The following is a 20,796-nucleotide window of genomic DNA, read 5'->3' as shown; positions in this document are numbered from 1 at the left end:
GAAGTTGGAAAGCATAAACAAACGAGAAAAGCGGAGGCTCCTCTATACAACTTCACTTCCCTAACACTATTCAACAAGTTCAATTAGGGAAGAAAGGCCCAGCCCAGCCCAGCCCAGCCCAGCCCAGCCCATAATCATTAGTATGATAAGTAAAGCCCAGCCCATAACTGTGATCTCCCTCTCTATGGAATTAGACTCACTCACTCCACTGCTGTTCAACCCTTTTTTAACAGCAGTTCTTCTCGTTTCCTCCTTTCTCACCTTATCTTCTTCCTCAAACTTTTCTTCTCTTTTAGCTCTTTCCTTTCCTCAACAATGGCGGAGGAAGTTCAAGGAGAAGGAGAAAACAAGCTAAATGAATATAGCTCTGATTCTGAAATTTATTCAGATAGTTCAGAATCCGAGGAGGAGCACGTGTACGACTCTGACGAATCTTTCAACGGCAAAATCAAGGAGCTTGAGTCATGGACTTATACTCGGCCGGAAGATACGCCGGATTGGGAGAATACTTCGGAAGAGAACTTTCGACGGTTTAGTGAAGTACTCGACAGCAAGAAAGTAAAGCAGAGGCAACGAATGGACGATGACAAGTCTGTGGAAGACATTTTTGATTTTCCTAACGACCCTGAAAGATGGAGAGAGGAGGACTTGCAAGAGATTTGGATGGATGCTCCAATGCAAATGATGAAGCCTGGTTGGGATCCAATTTGGGCGGATGAGGAGGATTGGAAGATTGTGAGAAATGAGGTTGAAGATGGGAATGATCCTCCCATTGCGCCATTCTATGTCCCTTACCGGAAACCATACCCTATAGTTACAGATAACAATCACGATATTAGAACTCCTAAAGCAGTGATCGAAGAATTAGATAGGATTGAGGAGTTTCTCAATTGGGTTAGCTACATTTTTCCTGATGGAAGCTCGTACGTTTTCTATGTCCGCTAAAATTTTCCATTTTCTGTTCAGAATTTTGCATGGAAGAGCTTCCTTTTGTTTGAAAAAACCATCAACGTCATTGAGTGATGGCTCACTTCTGAGAATAGTTAGATATAGATTCGAAATGCATGGCTTTTGTATGATACAAAACTTGAAATACATTTTCAATTTGAACACACTGCTGCTCCAATCATTTCTCATTTGTTTGGTCTGTCACTTTTGGCTGCAATGTTGGGATTATTCGAAATCTACCTCACGTTAGTTGTTTTATGTTAGCCTAGCTGGTGAGTTCTTAAATTTTTTATCGTTCGCGTAGAACTGATGAACCTCCCAATGATACTTCTTCCTTGCAAAGGATTTTTTATTTATTGTATAACCTGGATTCCATCTAGGGACCAATTGGCAACAAGAGTAATTTGTCTTACAAAATTTGTAATTACAATGTGGGATCCTCAACATAATTGACACTCTGTTTCTTGTGCTCTGATATGTTTGAATAGCCATTGCCTAAATTTTTATTTTTGGCTGATCAAGGTATGAAGGCACTGTTTGGGATGATTTGGCTCATGGTAAAGGTGTTTACGTTGCTGAACTGGGACTGGTCAGGTCGGTCTGTACTTCATCATATCGCTTAGGCAGTATTGTACCTAAAATCTTTAATATCTTGTTATTAAGTTTATTGGTTAAAGATATTATAAAAGACACATTATGAAGAATTGGGGAAGATGTTGTGAATTTCACGTCAGTTTTATGAATAATCAGTACAATTTAAATGATCATTGATGCTAAAAATTTAACCAGATTTGTTGTTGGAAGAGGGTAGTTTTTCTACCATGAAGGTATTTGTCTGTGTAAATGCAGAGTAGCGAAGAAAAAAAGTTGTAAAGCACTATTCGGTTTTAACTGAATGATCTGCTTTTATTCTTCGTTCATCTAAATCGAAAGTTAGTTTTCACAATTTTCATTTTTTTTACCAAAGTCCACTTAACAAGCTCTAGCACTATCCAATAGTGTTATAGACACTACCAATTCCATCATGTACCTTTTCTGATTACAAAAAGAAAAGAAAAAATAAACCATGAGCATAGTTGATTCTTGGTATTGTATGAACCTCTGAGGGCATTAGTTTAACCCTATTTTATTTTTTGAGTTAATTAATCATTATCTACACTGCTCTAGATTGGCAAAAATTCTCAGATTTGGCATATAAACAATATTCTTTTAAAGCTTTTCACTGTTTTCAGCGCATCTCAAAACGCTCTTTCTCATAATTATTTGCTTTGTGTTAAGAAATTTGTTTCTGTAATAATTAACTGCTATCATTGCATGCAAGACTCATTTTTTTATTAGCTAGAAGAATCTCTATCTTTGTAGGTATGAAGGTGAATGGCTGCAGAACAATATGGAGGGTCATGGGGTCGTTGAGGTTGATATTCCTGACATAGAACCTGTTCCTGGTTCCAAGTTAGTTTCTTAATTTTGATTTTTCATTTATTAGATGTGTTAAAATAGTCACGAACAGATGGATAGAGAGCATAATCTCTTTGAAATATGTGAACCAAGTTATTCTCTGCACAATTTCTAGGCTCGAAAAAAAAATGCGTGCTAGAGGGAAAATAATCTCTAGAGATTTTATGAGCCCAGAAGACAAAAAGTGGCTGGAAATGGACATTGAAGATAGCATCCGTCTGGCTGGAGGAAATTATGAGATTCCTTTTTATGAGAGAGATGAATGGATCAAATATTTTGGAAAGAAACCGTAAGTTCTTTGTTAATTCATCATTTGAACTTAAACTGCATTATTTGAACCAAATATCAACAATATAATTTTGTTTCCCCTTTTCCATTATGTAACTATTGTATGTAGTATGGTCTCAATTGTCTGTGGGGTCAGATGCATACTTACTTCTAGAAGGCTATTCTGTAAATACCAATGTCATACAATCACATTAAGCCAAGAAATAGATATGAAATTATAAATTACTTAATTGCCTTTTTGGATGAAAGGATGAGGAGGTTTACTTTTTATCTTGTGATTGTCACATGCTAGGGAGAAGGGGCGGTACCGTTATGCTGGTGAATGGAAGCATAGCAGGATGCATGGATGTGGAGTATATGAAGTTAACGAGCGCACAATATGGGTAGGTTAAGCACATTTTGGATTTTAAACTGATGAATTAATTTTATTCTTGGACATCAGTATTATGTAATAAATGAATTGACTGTCTAATCTGAGTTAACAGGGGAGGTTCTATTTTGGGGAGCTGATGAAAGATTCTACTGATTGTGATGAGAAGACCTCAGCGGTATAATATTGCTGATTTTTTTTTTCTCTAACCGCAGAAAGATATTTTTCTTACACCGTTGTTTTACAGCTTCATGCAGGCTTAGCAGAAGTTGCTGCTGCAAAGGCCCGAATGTTTGTCAACAAACCTGATGGAAGTATGCCACTTACATTGTTAATTACGTTCTTAAAAGGGCGTCATTTTCTTCTCAAGTATGTAAAGCATGATGAGAAATTGTTATTAATTTGGATCATGTTGAGTTATAGAGGTGGTCGGAGGTGTTAGATTGTGAGGTTGGTTTCTTCCCTTCTTATTATCTCAAGCTTGCTCCTGGGGGCAATCCAAGAGCTTTGTCTTTTTGGGATATATGATTAAATCTGCCTTTAACCATCGGCTTAAACTTTTGGGTGAATTGGTGGTTCAATATTGTATTAGAGCAGGTGGTCCAGGGGACCCTGTGTTCAAGCCCTTGCATTGTCGTTTCCTCCCCAATTAAAATTGATTTCCACTCGTTGGGCCTTTGAAATATTTCAAGCTCACAAGTGAGAGGGAGTATTGGTGATATACAACCACCAGCTTAAGCTTTTGAGTGAATTGGTAGTTTAATAGTATGGAAAAGGGTTCTTCTCAAAAGCTGGTAGATTAACTCTGATTAGATTCATGCTGAGTGGAATCTTGATGTACTACACGTTGTTCAGGGCCCCTAACAATTCCATCCTGTGAGCACCCTGTGAGTCGGGGGGGGGGGGGGGGGGGGGGTTAGAGATTGGTAATCTAAGATTCTGAAGCAGAGCTTTGTTGGCTAAGTGACTCTGGTACTTTTCTCTTAAACTTGTTTCTTTGTAGCGTAGGATTATTGTGAGTAAGCATGACTCTCATCCCTTTGGTTGGACGTTGAAAAGGGTTAAAGACACGTATCGAAAATCCTTGGAAGGATATCTCTTTCAAGCTCCCTTCTTTCTCTTGGTTTACTCGTTGTTTGTGGGGGATGGTATAAACACGTGCTTTTGGGAGGATCAGTAAGTGGGGGAGAGTTCTCTTTGTTCATTATTTCTGCATCTTTACCATTTATCCTCCTCCAAACTTGTATGATTTCGGATTTTTTGGTTGGACTTGAGAATCTTGTGTCCTTTATTTTCTAAATATTTTCCTTGTTAGAATCCTATAATATTTATGGAAAGATTATGAGAATATTTTCCTTATTTCCTAAATCTTTTTCTTTTTTATTCACTTGTATACTCTATTTATTCTTCGTTGTACCTATTGTATTATTCATCAGAAAATAATAACAACAATCGTGGTTTTTTTCCTGGTACTCAGGTTTCCACGTAAATTGGTGTGTGCTCTTTGTCTCTCATTTCAATAAAATCCTTGTTTAGTCTTTTGTTGGATCTTGCCGCCCCTAAGGAGTTCGTATTTTACGTGGTTTGGAGGACTAAGGTCTCTAAGAAGTAAAGTTCTTTGGCCAGTCTTGCTTGGTTGGGTTAATACCATGGTATGAATAGAGAAGGAAACAAAGAAGAAAAATAGAGTGTAGCACAAATTTGGAATAGCCAGATGGAGAGGTTAATTCGTGGATAACCGGTGAAAGGCCCAACAATTTCCTTCAAAAAAACAGCCAAACACATGGGTGGATCCCAGCTCAATGAAGAAAGTCCAGAAAGTTACTTACCATGACGATGAAGGGGGTAGGTTTAGAGGGAGGAGCGGATGTTTAATGAGTTGCAGATTGTCGTTATTTCTGATGATGGGGGATGACTAAATTCTTTTTGTCGGGTTGTTTTGTTAACCACACCTTGAGGAGGTGTGTTTTCAAGGGGCGAGTAGTGTGGGTCCTAGTTAGTTATATGGGTTTATTAATATAGTATGTGTAGGTTTAATTCAAGGGGCATTTTAGTATTTGGATGGTAGGTTGGGTAGGGTTTTTTTAGTTATGAATAGTAGGAGAGGGGTTGGGGAAGAATTTGGTAGAGGGATTCCCTTGTATGGGAACCTTGGGAGAGTCTAGCCCTCTCGAAAGGCTACGGTTACTTTGTTACTTGTTCTTATGATATTCTAGAATATATTTCATATATTTTCATATTTGTTTGTTCTTTAACTGTTCTTGAGTTCATCCTTTGTTCCTGAGATAATTCTTGTTAGTTGTGGTTCTAACAAATACAAATACTATATTAATAAACTGATGGAACTCTGATTGATATTAACGTAGAAATACTATTGATAGTAGTAAGGGAATGAATTCCCGATTACAAGATACAACTCAGACCTTCTGCAACCTATCTTTCAAGGTAGGATAGAGAGGAACTTCTTACTTGAATTTAACTCCCTTTCCCGCCCTTCTATTTCCTATATTTATACTGCCCTTCTATTTCCTATATTTATACTAGTCTCTTATTTCTTCCCACTAACTAACTCCCACATGCTTCTCACGTATTAATTCTTTTTTTCTCTCTTCTGCTATATTGATATAGGATAGGAGGTCTATCATAAACCCATATATCTCTAATTAGGACGCTTACATACCGTTGATAGGCTTGTTAGGATGAAAACTTCGCTTGTCGGAACTTTTTGTTCCATGCTTTGTAGGAAGGCGGAGGAAGATCTTGGTCATCTTTTTTGGGATTGTGATAGATACCTAGATTAATATAGGGTAGGGGTATAAAGGTAATTAGATTTGCCGGTAGTTAGAGGGTTATAAATAGGAAGTTGGAGAGGGAAGAAGGGCATGAAGAATTTGGTGAAGAATTAGGGCTGCAACATTCCTTGAAAGAGAGGAAGGGCAGAGGGTTAGGGTTTTTACTTTTCTTTTACTTCTTTTACATTGTAATTCTGTGAAGGTATCAATAAAATAGAAACATTGTATCAGTGTTCTATCAGATTGCTAGTATGCGTGGGTTGTGTGGAGCTCTTTCCTACAGTAGTTCGGTGTTAGCTTCGTTGGCTTTCGGAGTGTCAGGGTTTTTTATGGCTTGCCGAGTGTGCGCAGTTATTTGGAAAATTTGGGGTGAGAGGAATGATTGGGTATTTCGGGGTAGGGAGAGGAAGCATAATGAGATATGGTCTTTGGTTAGATTTCATGTGTTCCTTTAGGCTTCAATTTTAAAGAATTTATGTAATTATTTTATTGGTAACATTTTATTTGTTTGGTCCCCTTATTTTAGTGAAGGTGTTTTGGTGGGCTGGTTTTTTTTTGTATGTCCTTGTACTCTTTCATTTTTTCTCAATTAAAGATTGATTTTATTAAAAATTACATTGTAACCATTATGGTAAATAATCTTTGTTGGTTGGTTCTGGTACACCATATTATTCAAGCAATTGCATTATGGGTTAGAATTTGGTGTATCAATCAAATTTTCTTTTCTATTCTCGTTTAGTTAAGTCACGTCAGATGTGCAAGAACACTATGAACTGTCATTTTATCTTCTTCATGATAGTTTAGGGTAGATTAAAAACTTTGTGTCGCATTTGCTAGAATTCCTGTAAACAAAAATATTATGTATTGCTATTGCATCAAGAAGTAGATGGAAAATACTCGGCATTTTTAACAGTTAGTCGATTGAAAAATATCATGCCATCGTTATTACTTGCTGTTTCTTTCATTCATGACTTGGGTTTTACCTTATCTGCACAGTGGTTAGAGAAGAGAGAGGTCCATATAGTGATCCACAGCATCCCTATTTCTATGAGGAAGAAGACACGTGGATGGCACCAGGCTTCATCAATCAATTTTATGAAGTGAGTTCACCTCTTATCTCTTATTCTGCATGAGCATCGGTTTGAAACTATTAAATGACACATGTATGGATATGTTCTCCAGGTCCCTGACTATTGGAAAACATATGCGCACGAGGTAGATCAGGAAAGAGAAATGTGGTTAAATTCCTTTTACAAAGCTCCACTGAGATTGCCGATGCCTGCAGAACTTGAATACTGGTGGGAACAAGGTATGACATGATAGATAGCTACACCATCTTTTCGACCCTAACATTCAGATAGAACCTTTCAATGATTAGTTTGCATTTTCCAATGTTAGTACAGCTGCTAGTGCCGTGGTTCTCTCTTTTTTTCTATATGCTATCCTTTTGGGAGGGAATTTTATACCATGGGCTGTTACCTAAATATGCTAGGTTTTTTTATTTTTTTATTGTGTGTACTTTTTTTGTATTTGTGAGTGTTTGGCTAAACTTATACACACCTCGACTAATCTTTCAAGATAATTCGCTTGACCCTACTAGACTTTGTGTCAAGGACACTTTTAAGATATTAAATTGTAGGTAGGTGATCTCCATGGATTGAATCCATGGTCTTCTAGCCCTTTATCAAGGTTACGTCTCCTATTTACCTTTAGTGCCATAGCACCCTTAGAAGTCCAAATGTCAACATTGACCTGCCTGAGTTAAGTATCAAAGTTATATGAAAAAATTTAAATATTTTAATAGACTTTAAAATGGGAGAACTGAAATTACCTTTTTAGCATGTAACTGAATTTTGAAAGGCGTATAGGTTGTTAAGCTTAAGGCCTCTTTCTTGATGCGAATGAATTGAGTGCTTGAAAATTATCTCAGAAAGTGAGGCAATATTGATTATATGTAAGTGAGACAATATGGATTAATGAATAGGTTAACGTATGTGTATATTGATTATATGAATTATTTCTCTGTTTCTGAAATGGTTCTGCAAAGATTTGCTATTATACTAATATAAGCTATATTTACTCGGCAGATCATTATCCCGAGTTCGTTCTCATCAACAAGGAACCGGAGCCTGATCCAGAAGATCCATCAAAGCTTGTATACACTGAAGATCCTCTCATCCTACACACACCTACAGGACGAATAATAAATTATATAGAGGATGAGGAGTATGGGGTTCGTATGTTTTGGCAGCCACCCTTGAAAGAAGGGGAGGATGTCGACCCAGAGAAGGTCAAGTTTTTACCACTTGGCTTTGATGAGTTTTATGGTAGAAAGGTAATTGATAAGGAAAATTCTTCTACGCACTCGGTCTCTTGGCTGAAAAATGGATTGAAATCAAGACTCGATAGCTTACAAAAATGGGCTGAAGAGAGAAAGAAAGATAGTGAACGGGAGAAAGAACTAATTGAAAAGGAACTTGAAATGATAGAAACTGAAATTTTTATGGAAGAGACCATTGAGGATATGGAAGAGGAACTGAAATGGATAGAGAAAGAGGAAGATAAGAAAATGATGGGTTTGCTTGGTAAAGATTCTACTTCATCAACCAACTTAGAGACAAAAGCATCAGTCGAAGAGGAAGGTGAAGAAGAAAACAATTACGATTACGACGACGATGAGGACGCTGATGATGCTCCACCGTCCAGTTTTGGTTCTATTGCAGCTTATCAAGACCCATCAAAGGATCAGAAGCCAAACAAGCCAAGAGATTCATCATTTTCTACAGCTTCACTACATTTTGCTTCTAGTACTCCTGTTTCAGGGGTGAGTTCATTTTTCATGTGTACGTTTAATGAACGATCTCTTCAATCCTGACCCTTTTCCTTCCAACTTTGTTTTTCAGGTTCCGTCCAGACTGATTCAATCCATTTTTCCCTGGACCAAGGGCAAATCATCATTGAAGGCATCGCCTTCCGCATGTGCTAGCCGTGACCACTACTCGGAATCACTCCATTCAGTTTATTTTCCAAGGATGCCGTGCTCAAAGGGAAGCTTGAAGGCCGTTGTACCATTCAAATGGCAGAACAAATCCAGCATCCTCCACCCAAGTTGGAAGAAATTGCAGCTGCGTCCCAGAGCTGAATCTCATTCATATCATTTGGTTTCGTTAAATTCGGACAAGTTTACACTGTGTGATGATCAGTTCAACCAAACAGGAGGGTTTAGACACAGCATATTGTCTTGGCACACACCATTAGATGATTCGGAGTCGTATGCAGATACTACCAAAAGATAATCATTTGTAAAACTCATTCACTTGATCTTTAGAAAGCAATTTTGCAAGAGCTACTTTGTATCATTTGTATTTCTTTAAATGTACATCACATGTCGATGAAATGGGTTTTAGTCGAATAAACTTTGATTTAACCTTCTTAGTCAATATCATAACCATTATGTGGTGTTTGGTTCATTATTCAAAACAGCTTTATGATGACAAACTCAAGTATTTTTAAACTTCTTTTTCTTACAAAACAGACCTTTTGACAATGATAAATAACTGCTAGAAAAGAATTCTTATACGAACTTATCACGGCAAAAATGAACAATGATATCGACAGTTACCAACTAGTCTTGAATTATCACTCTCGAAATTGAATATTGGTCTTCCGAAAGGGCTAGGAGGAGCTTGCAAAATAACCAAATAAGTAGTAGGTTTGAAGAAAATAATGTCATGAATTATGTAGGTACTATCAAGTAACCAAAAATAAAATAGTTTGGACAAATATTTATATAGTGCCAAAATTGTTGGTTCTAGCTGGATATTCAAGTGGTGAAAAGCAGGAATCTACTTATCGAATGAGTAAAAAATGAACTGTTTTTAACTTAATATTCCCTTAAAACATTGTTGACTGCTCATCATGTCTTGCACACATGGCTGTCTGCTGATTGAACCAAATGTTAGAACTTAGAATCTTGTGCTTTTAAAAGGATAATTTTGAAGGAAAAAACATACAATAAATCCTTTTTACCTAAATGCTCACTTTGATTATACAATTCCAACTAAATGCTTTTCGTTTGAGCTATTGGATATGTCAATATCTTCATAACAACATTGAATCTAAGCACTGTCTTGGTTAAGGTACATAGAGTTGATTAAGAGACCTACAAGAAAATTCAACTTTTAGATCATTCTAAATAGCAATAAACAAAAGATGTAGTTAAAAGTTTTCACGTTTTCACTTCTAACCATCTCAAACGAAAATGGTTAACTTACACAAGAGAACATGACTTAAATATGCCTTCCCTAGACAACACTTTTAATATATGAAATGATTTAACAAAAAGACCAAAGTTCGGTGGACCTTATAGTCTTCAATTTATTCTTTGCATCTCAACCAAAGTTTTCTTATTCATAATTTATAATTATTTTATATTTTCTCCCAATATTTATGACAAAAAGAAAAAAACTCACTCACTAATTCACTAATATTTTAATATATGTATTAGCGTACACAACTTTATAACTGAAAATAATGACAATAAAATATAAAGAAAATGTTTCCTTCCCAATCTTCATCTAAAATATACTTAATTATTGCAATTCTTAGTGGACACAATAAATTTCCCTTTTCTCACAAAAAAGTTGCATAGTTTATAAATTATAAATGGATTAAACTATGATATAATTATGGTAATTAGATTATATATTAGTGCTTTTCACGACGTGTAAGATTAAATTTCACTTTGAGGTGATGGATCATTTTCTTTATGTGTTAAATTTGAAGATTTAATCCCTAAAACTCTATCAATACTCTATCAATGTAGTCTACGTTAATCGCATTAATCATTACGTAAAAAATTATTAGTTTATAACATAATCTATTTTCTAACTTAATCATTGAAGTGTGTGGTCAAATATTGTGTCAATGCACGATTCTTTCTTATATTATAAGCTAACTTCTTTTTTCTATCAAACAAACGTATTATCGTTGGTCACATAAAGATCAATCTCTTTTTCTTATTCGAGTTTTTACATAGTAATAAGAATAGTAATAGTACCAACTAGATTGCTATAAATTATCAAACTATTTATATATATTTTTTTTAATAAATCTAAAAAATTAATTTGATTTTCCAAAAAGAAAAAGTGAGTACATTTAAATATTTTGATAATTTTGGTCCTTTTCGAGAGTTGAAGATCATTTGTAACATTAAAGAACATAATTCAAAACTATAATCTTAAAAAGCAATGGAAAAATACTTTCTTTATATATCATTAGTATGATTTGTATACTCGTTTTCAAGGCCAATTTGATACCAATTATTTTTTTATATATATATGTGGATCATTACCAAATTTTGGCGAGAATAAATGCATCCAATTTTTATACTAACGTAAATTTGTAATTTGGATAAGAAAATAGCTAGCAAACAAAGAAACATAGTTTCGATGTCAAAGTCGGATTTCATATCCGAAATTAAGATGAAGTTACCTCATAATAAAATTACACTGATATATTTTCGGGAAGAATGAGATGTATACTTTTTTTGATAAGAATAATCAGATTAAATAAACCTATTTTTTTTCCAAAAATATCATGAGGAAAACCTTCATTAAATTATTAGAAACAATAATAATAAGAAAAAAGCAAGAACCGAATAATTGGTAAGTAAAACATAATTTAAAATAGAAAATAAAACAATACCCAACAAATTAAGGCCAAGGGATTGTCCGATTGAGAGGAACATGGAGGATGTTATGTATTATTCATGAACCCACCCTAGGCCCCCCGCCCCGACCCAACACAATCAAAATTCTTACTCTTTTCTTTTTCGGTTTCTCGAAAGATATAAAAAAATTGATAAACTATTTACATTTCACGTAACAAAGGACTTAGATATAATTTATTATTCTTTTATAAATTGTAAACATTTTGTTAAATATTTTAATTTTTTATATAGAACAATTTCCAAAATGGAAAAAAATCACACACCTATAATGAAAAATACAAAAAAAAATGCTCATAATGAAAAAATACAAAAAATGATATTGTATCTTCTATAGTTTAGATTTAGTTATACGATCATTTAAATTTAGCTATTAGATTTGGTTTTTTTTTTTTCAAGATTCTTGGTACACGATCTTTTAGCTCCAACTATTTTTTTTCTAATGATTTTTTTCAAGATCTTTTGTATTTTGTACACAATCTTGAACTGTGGCGAATCCATAAATTTGATGTATGAGACACTATATAACAAACACAATAAAAAATGTGAAAGTTTAGATCATCGACTTTGTTGCATTTTAAAAAAATATTTGTTAGATAACAAATAATTACTAGGAAATAAGATAAAGTTTTATTTGAGATATACGAGAATTAAATCCAAAACCTTGTGGTTTGCAGTGGAGCACAACCACTAGACCAATATCAAAATTTAGTAATAATAAAACATTATTTAATATATATTGTAATATAATCCTTCAAAATTAATATTAAAATACAAAAACTATAAATGTGAGGGACACGTGTCCCAAACTCCCTAATAAATCTATCTATCGTCTTTAACCAAATAATAGTACTAAAAAAATAAAAGAAAAATTATTAAAAATGACGGGTAAACTTCGAATATTAAAAAAATGATGATTTAATCCCATATATATATATATATTTATTTATTTTATTGAAAATGTTATTTTTAGATTTAAGGTTAATGAAAAATAAATTTGATGCTTCGAAAATGATAGCGAAAAAAGAAAAAAAGACGGTGAGTTGCCAAAGCATGAAGGTCCAACCATTTCACACCACGTGGCGAAGTCTTGAGACAAATTGTCTCTATTCGCGAAATTACTCTGAAATTTCATAGCTTGTCTGCTTTGGACTCTCCCCTCCCCACTCTCTCCCAAAATTCCCTTTTCTTTTCAATTCAATCTTTGGTTCCTATATTTTATATTTACTCTTCTAATAATTATTTACTAATCACAATCATAGTTAATATATTTTTAAAATATAACCTAAAATTGAACAAAAATTATAAAATATAGAAAACAAAATAACTATTTAATCTATTTAATATATAAAAATATTATCACATGAGCCTTTAACATTCTAACTCAAAATGTAAATTCAACATTTTCAAAATTTTAGTACAAACAAATTATACCTCTAAAGTATTAGCGTAATTTTTATCTCCTTTGAATCGAGTGGTGAATTAATTTACATAATATAGTGTTAGCTTTAGTAGGTTTTGTGTTTAAAGTGTTTTACATGCTTTGTCAATCAACCACATTCAGTTAACGTAAATTAATTACATATCTGATTTTTTTTTTTCATTTTTATGTGTGGTGTACTAAAAAACAAAATCAAGTAGGCTTATGGAGACTACAACAAAAAGGAAAGAATCAAACACTGAAAATCTTCTAAAAAATAACACATTCGAATTTTATTTTGACACTTCAAATGAATGTAGACATTTTGACATGGTTAGAGATAGATAAGGATGCAATGAAATCTGATTGTGTATATATAAGTACACAAAAATTAATGAATTAATAAAATAGATTTAGTATTGATAATTTGGGATGATCTTTTCCTTTTCAGATTTAAAGTTTAATTTCATGTCTCGTTAACAAAGTTGTATTCGTAAAATTTACATCATAAATTTTTATCAGTACAAAAAATATGAGAAGAGATTAAACTTTCGATCTTTAAGAAATATCATACATGTCAATTATCGTTGAGCTAAATTTATACTAACAGATTTGTATCACCTGTCTAACTTTTTATATTTGTATTGAAAATGTAATTTTATGATTCTAAAATCACAATCAAATAAAATGGAAGATTTGAAAATATTTCATTGTCTTATAATGATATTCGAAAATTCTCATATCTTTGGCTCTCTTTGCTTCTTCATCTTTATATCAATATCAACCACGTTTTCCGAAGTAAATAGTCTCTCCTCGAAACAAATGCAAAAGCACCAATAATAACTTAGTGGGGCACACATGTAATTTTGCACGTTGTTATTGCAATATATATAAGTCGTTGTTATTGTAATTTAATGTATTTAAATCTAAACTTAAACGTTAATATTTTGTTAAAAATAATATGAATTACGAAAAAATGATAATGATTGATTATTTATTTTGTTTATATAGTGCAATTAGAAGTTTATTTTAAAACTATAATGGCACATTATAAAAATGCTACGATTTAGAAACTCATGTTATAATTTTTCAAATGACCTTCAACTGAGCATCTAGGATGTTCGAAAATATCTAGTTGTCAGGGCCTCTTACAATAATTAAAAACAAACATAGACTAGATGTCGTCCACTCCATGAGAATATATAATAATGCATGTGAAATTAGATATTTTGTAATTATAACGATCACAATTAAATTAAACATTTTTGCGACTATTTCGCTATTGTTCATAATTCTCTCTCCATCCTCATAGTCAGTGTACTAAAAAGTTTCTTAATCTACATACCGCATACGATTAAGTTAAACATGTTAGCAAATACAATAATTATAAATAAAATAAAAAGTATTGTCTAAACCTAAAAAGAAACAGTACTCAACATTTTCTGATATGGATTAGTCAAAATAAAAACATCAATAATTGAGAATAATAATACATAAACAGTTGAAGATTTCTTCAGAAAGAGAAAAAAAAAGGGAGAAGAAAAAAGAAAAATGAGTTGAATATAATTTGTGTAAAAATAGAAAATTCTATCTGAAAAATGATTGGTTAAAAATATGATTGTTGACATCCAAAATCCGATAGGGGAGGAATTTGAAGCCAACAATTATTTGCACACTCTTCAACTACAAGGGAATGGCCATGCACGTGACTCACGTGACCAACTGTCCAAACACCCCCAATTCTTTTTTTCTCTCTTTTTCTTTTTCAATTTCATTATCTTCCTTAATTAACCAAATAATAAAAGACAATCCATAACCAAATTTCACCAAATATAAAAACTCACCTCTCAAACTTATTTAAATTTTAAAATTGATACAAGTGTGAGGAATTATTCCTTTTTATCATTTATGAATTTAATTTTTACATTAGTATAAGTTTGAGAGTCTAATTTTAACACGTTTAGAAGTTCATAAATAAAATTGTCATTATTGAAAGTTCAATGATGTAACTGCAACTATCAATATATTTTAGATGTGTTTTTGTAATTTGTCTTTTTTTATTATTATTTAGTCTTCCACTTTGAAGATGTTGCAACTAGCAACTATATTCTTCAAGTTTAAGTTTAAGTTTTTTTTTTCCTAATGCAATATCTAAGTTTCAATATTTACCTTTCTAACCTTATTTTTCACTTAATAATCACTAACATCTAATTTAAAGGAATGGAAGAAATTGTAATTGTTTAAGTTCATTTTTTTTTTCATCACTACTATTAAATTCATTTTTAAAATTATACTTCTTAATTAATTATTAGTAAACTGTGCACTTTTCTTTTAATGTTAATTGAGTCTTGTTTGTTGGATGCGCGATGAATAACGGTTTGTTAACTAATAACAAAACTAGTTGTAGAACAAAAAGACAAAAGAAAGACTATCAACTATCAATGCATTCTATTATTATCAACTATATGAGGTCCCATCTTACAATATGTGACCAATCCACTTTATGGTCCCTTTTATTGGTGTTTTTCTTCTCATCCATTCGTTTCATTTCTTCTTCTATGCATCCTCTCAATTTTAATATCGTTTTTGTACCTTTTAAATGTCGGTAATTATATTTATCTATGATTATTTTTTTACGACGTCATTCTTATATGTTTTTTTAATACAATATTGTATTTAAAAAATTATATAAGGATGGTGTTTATCGATATGTAATGATAATTGGTGTAATCGTAATGGAACTCATTTGGTAGGTCAATCGTAGCGGATCTAAATCACAAATGTTATTGGATTGTTTTTGAAACGTTGTTTAAGAGTTTTTGTGAATTGAATTTAATTGCTTGAAATTTCGTTTATTATAATAGAAGAATAAATATCCAAAATAATACATAGGAACATTGCAAATAGACTCATCGCTACGCCCATAAAGGTGTAGTTCTAGCACCTAGGAGCCACTTTTTCCTATGTTTTGAATTCAATGGTTTCAATAAAATCCTCTCTAATAAATTTCCTTGGCCCAAATCAATAACTATCATGAACCGTTTGCGTAGCCACAATCAATTCTATGTGTGTATGTATATATATTGCAATTTGTTGACTTTGTATTCCATTTCATCAAAGATTTATTGTGATCTTAAAATTGTAAAAAGTGGAAATAGCAACTCTAGTTGTTATCGCTATATCTGGCTTACTTGTAAGTTTTACTGTGCATACCTTATGTATTGTTTTTCAATAATTGGTTGTCACATCACATTTTATCTTTACCATTACTGCTTAACCCTAAAGATAAAGCGAATGGTAAAACATGACATGTTCACAATTCTCATATTGTTACAAAGTATTTGTTTCAATGATAACAATAAACATAAATTTAGTGAGTTTCACTTAATTTCAAGCACAATCACATTCAACATCATTTGATCTTCAATTAAATGACTTGTTTTAATCATATATTTTGAAATGAATCTTGCAATTGATCATGATTACGAAACAAACCTAAACAAAAATTAAACATAATCAACCATAGTTCACTTTTTGAATAAATACAATTGACTCACTCCATTTCACTTAAATATTTTAGCATGTGAAAAAATAACACAATTTAACCTACTTTATTATAATTCTTTTAAAGATAATACAATCATAAACTAGAAAATAGTCAATTGATATAAATCCGTTGTTTATTTTATTTATTTCGTTTTATTCCGAGAAGATAAAACTCACGTGGAATTATTTTATTTCTTTCTTTACTTTGAGAAGATAAATTCACTTATTATTATCTTGAAAACAATACATCTTTGTTTAAAATACATCGTTATTCCCTCTGATAAATCACATATTTCATTTTCCCTCTTCCAATTTTATTTATATAATTCTAATCATTTAAAATTACTTTCAAACCAAAACTAATTAGATAATAATAAATATTGAAATGTTGAGATCCAAACCAACGAGTCTCACACTTTTTATACGATATATTAATTATTCATCTTATTTCTAATTAATTGATTTGAGATGAATCCTCGTATATAACATTTTTAATACCATAAGTTTTTTAAGTGTTAGTCTATGTATTGTTTGTTAAATTTTCGGATGTTATATCTTTACTGACTGAGCTAGTATATCTAAATCCTAAGATGTTGACATTTATTCTTTTGAGATACACATTCTCTTACACCTCTCGATACTTCATAAACTTGGTCCCGTCCACGTGCTTAAAACTACCCCAATGATATTGATAATAGATATTATATTTTGGAGCATTTTTAAAAATAAAAAAATAAATTAAAATATTTACAAACTATAGCAAAATTTTGAATTCTATCAATAATAGTCACTAATATATTCCTATCCGTGTCTATTTCAACTATCAATGGCAATTATTAATAAAATTTTAAATTTTTATTATATATTATAAATATTTTGGTTAAATTTGCTATTTTTGTGTATTTTCTTCCTATATTTTTATATATAAAAGATTCACAGTAAACTAATTATATATATGTATAAAAGAAATGTAAGATGATTATCATTATTAAACACTGACAAATCCGTGTGACACCGAATTACCGAATAACTCACCCGCTAGTGAAGTGTGTGCGTAAACGAAATGAAAAGAAAAAGAGTTTTTATAAATAATAATAATCGTTATTACTAAAAAAACGATAATAAAGAAAGTAAAAGAAAACAGGGAGGGGTGAGGCAATCAAGCAAATTGTCTACGGGCAATAGCCGGTTGTCCATATCCGGTTACTAATTGGAGACGACACGCCGCCCAATTTTGAATTCCAAAACAAACTAGTCCAACCCTTCTCGAGTAACCGGCTATAGCCCGTCCCCTTCCCGAGAATATTCTCCTCTCTTTCCTCTTTTCTTTATCCACGTCATCGCTTCTTCGCCTACTATAAATTCCCAATTTTCCCCGCTTCATCATCCATCAAACCGCAGAACGCTTCTCCCTCTCGTCGTTTCTCTGCTTACACCATTCGTCCCCGTTAAACTGGGTCCCCACCCACGTCCGTCCGCCGACGGAAAATCTGAGAGTCCTAACAACTCCGAATCTCTCGATCTCCGTTTTCGGCGACTGAGTATAACAAGAGGAGTACCATAGAGTATCTCATTTACTCTTTGATTCGTATTTAGGAACGATGCCGAACCCTAGGTCTCACAGGAAGGGGAAGCTTGCGGAGAAGTCGTCTTCGTTCCATGGAGAGAGTTCGACTAAGACGGCAACGATGCTTCGGAGGCCGAAGACGGATCCGGAATTGTTGTCTTTCAAGAATCTAGGTTTATCGGCGTCGGCGCCGTCGCTGGATGGACGACCGAAGATGACGAAATTACTCCTCAACGTGACGATTCAGGGAAGTTTAGGTCCAGTACAGGTGTTGATGTCGCCGGAGATGACCGTGGCTGATCTTGTATCGGCGACCGTTCGTCAATACTTGAAAGAAGGCCGCCGGCCGATTTTGCCTACTGCAGATCCTTCTGCTTTCGATCTTCATTACTCGCAATTCAGCTTAGAAAGTAAGCAATAATCGATTGACAAAACTCTCGTAACTGCTTTCGATTTTGAATGAAGTTTCAATCGGTTGTGAATTTCGCGGGCGATTCTAATGAGATAATGATTTGAATCTCAGGTTTAAACAAGGAAGAGAAGCTGATCGCCTTGGGATCTAGAAACTTCTTTCTGTGTCCTAAAAAGTCAGACGATAACAACGATTTAATCGCTTCTTCTTCATCTTCTTCGTGCTCGAAAGAAGCTAAAGAAAGCGCGAAGAGTTCCAGCAGTTTCAGTTGGTTCAAATTCATCGATTTCCGGATTTAGAAACCCCCACAAAACGAATCTATTCATACACACATATTCAATCCGCCTCTGTGAAAAATCATCTTCAAATTCTCTAAGCCATATAAGTTTTCGAATTATATCTTCAATTCTAAGAACTTCTTAAAGCCAATTTGAAACATCAGAACTCGATCGAGCAAAGGGAAAGCGAAGATTATTTCTGGAATTCTGTTCTTCGTTTGCTTGCTCTGGATCGACGCAGGGGAAATTTTCAATATGTATATACAATATAGTTTGTGCGAGATTTCGGTTGGTTGAATAGAAATTATGTAAATTTTTTTTTTGTTAGATTCATGGATCATTTTCTTATATTAATAAATTTCCAGATTCGATGAGTAGAGTCACGGCAGGAAAAAAAAAATCCTGAGATTCCGTGAAGGTTAAAGAAACTTCGTGAAAATAAATTGTGGTGGAAAGGAAACTGACGGTTTAGTTTTGATATGGAAAGAGATACGTTTGTGAAGGACACAGTTACTGTATAGTTCAATGTCTCTACCCACTTCTTCAGATATTGTTTTTACAATATTTAATTTTCATAAAACACTTTTTATTGCATCCCCTAAATCTTACAAGATAATTCAATTTGTATTCTTATAATTTTATTCATTAAAATATTTAAAATTTCATCCATCAATAATTTTTATAAGATTTTAATTAATTGACATAAACTCTGATATTTGTTCTCTTCAACTTTTTATATAATCATGAAATGGTAAAATTTTGTATTGAAATGTAGGATGGGAATACAGTGAGATTGAAAGTTGAAGCAAATGTGGGAAACATATATGGTTCATAGAATCTTTTGAATGATATAATTAACTCTGTGAATATAACAATTAGTGCATGAATATGAATAAATAACAAAATGGTTAAAAGAATACGTAATTGGGTTTTTTGAGCATAGGCTGAATAAATAAATTGGGATAGAAAAAGGAAGAGAAAAAATCTAATGGTGGAATATGAAATGGGTGGTCACAGCATAGGCACATAAACGTAGCCACAGTTCTCTATGTCACGTAGTGACCATATAGATTATAGATAACCCAACGGCGGACACTGTGGCCCCACTTTATTTGAAATTAATTTGACTTTACAAACCAATCGAATCATTGGTATTAGTAGTACTTACGTGCAATACTCACTCTAAATTTTATACATTTCAGATCTTTATTATATATAGATTGCTCATAAATCATCATAAAATTAAACTATGGTTAGTTTAGTAGATGTACAGATCGATTTCAAATGGTAGGAGAGTACATAATCAATCATCAATTGGTTGATATGTCATTTTGAATTGGTTTAGCGTTTGAATTATTTTTTACAATATTGTCGTTTTGGAACTTTTCTAAATGAGGCACTGACCCAACTCCTTATCTTTAATCTGTTCGATTGTTTTTTTGTCCACCAACTCTATTGTTCTTTGTTTATCATGTTGAGCTCTCAGGCTCTTATGTGTAATATTATTATACAGTGGTATTTGTAATGACATTAATTGGCATTCACATAAGTTGATACTGATGAATGTATAGTGCATATAATACACATGTCATTTCCAAAGTGATAGCATAGATTATAATTAATTTTGAAGCCATGATTTATTAATAAATATCAGTTCTTATTTAAATCTATAACACACAATAATGAGATGAATAGTGTGTGTGTATATATATATATTTTAATGTTAACAAAACAAAATATAAAAAAAAGGAAACTGATGAGATTGGTTGGATGAGAGGCATCTTTGTTAGCAGTGTTTTAAAAGGGAACTTCCATGTGCATAATCACTTGTAAGCAAACTTTGTTTATTCCTATTTTACATAAGTTTGATACAGCTTAATACTTGATAGGCCAAAAAAATCGTCATTTGTGTTAATTATTTTGAAACTAATTTTGACTTTATTTCATATCAAAATAACAGATAAATAATTAATGCTATTAATCGTAAAA

General features: G+C 32.6%; 2 protein-coding genes across 2 annotated transcripts; both read left to right on the top strand.

Moving 5' to 3' along the window:
- Positions 1 to 221: 221 nt before the first annotated feature.
- Positions 222 to 9,329, top strand: LOC101204863 (protein TIC 100). The gene is made up of 11 exons (XM_004145735.3): positions 222 to 923; positions 1,471 to 1,542; positions 2,311 to 2,400; positions 2,522 to 2,695; positions 2,987 to 3,077; positions 3,180 to 3,242; positions 3,312 to 3,378; positions 6,853 to 6,956; positions 7,039 to 7,165; positions 7,944 to 8,680; positions 8,760 to 9,329. Exons 1-11 carry the CDS (start codon positions 316 to 318, stop codon positions 9,150 to 9,152), a joined length of 2,526 nt encoding a protein of 841 aa, XP_004145783.1. The 5' UTR covers positions 222 to 315; the 3' UTR covers positions 9,153 to 9,329.
- An 8,596-nt stretch (positions 9,330 to 17,925) lies between these two features.
- Positions 17,926 to 19,327, top strand: LOC101204625 (uncharacterized protein At4g22758). Its single transcript, XM_004145734.3, has 2 exons — positions 17,926 to 18,527; positions 18,641 to 19,327. Exons 1-2 carry the CDS (start codon positions 18,152 to 18,154, stop codon positions 18,826 to 18,828), a joined length of 564 nt encoding a protein of 187 aa, XP_004145782.1. The 5' UTR covers positions 17,926 to 18,151; the 3' UTR covers positions 18,829 to 19,327.
- Positions 19,328 to 20,796: the final 1,469 nt, after the last annotated feature.

Source organism: Cucumis sativus, chromosome 6 (genome assembly GCF_000004075.3).
Source record: "Cucumis sativus cultivar 9930 chromosome 6, Cucumber_9930_V3, whole genome shotgun sequence".
In the NCBI taxonomy this organism is placed as follows: Eukaryota; Viridiplantae; Streptophyta; class Magnoliopsida; order Cucurbitales; family Cucurbitaceae; genus Cucumis; species Cucumis sativus.
Note: the sequence above shows the minus strand (reverse complement) of the source record. Positions and strands in the feature narration are given on the sequence as shown.

What these genes read in the sequence shown, in the direction of transcription:
- LOC101204863 (XM_004145735.3), top strand. Translation starts at nt 316, where the DNA reads ATGGCGGAGGAAGTTCAAGGAGAAGGAGAAAACAAGCTAAATGAATAT. An exon ending in GTGATGAGAAGACCTCAGCG is followed by an intron (nt 3,243 to 3,311) that starts GTATAATATTGC and finishes GTTGTTTTACAG; the next exon opens with CTTCATGCAGGCTTAGCAGA. An exon ending in TGTCAACAAACCTGATGGAA is followed by an intron (nt 3,379 to 6,852) that starts GTATGCCACTTA and finishes TTATCTGCACAG; the next exon opens with TGGTTAGAGAAGAGAGAGGT.
- LOC101204625 (XM_004145734.3), top strand. Translation starts at nt 18,152, where the DNA reads ATGCCGAACCCTAGGTCTCACAGGAAGGGGAAGCTTGCGGAGAAGTCG. An exon ending in CTCGCAATTCAGCTTAGAAA is followed by an intron (nt 18,528 to 18,640) that starts GTAAGCAATAAT and finishes TTTGAATCTCAG; the next exon opens with GTTTAAACAAGGAAGAGAAG.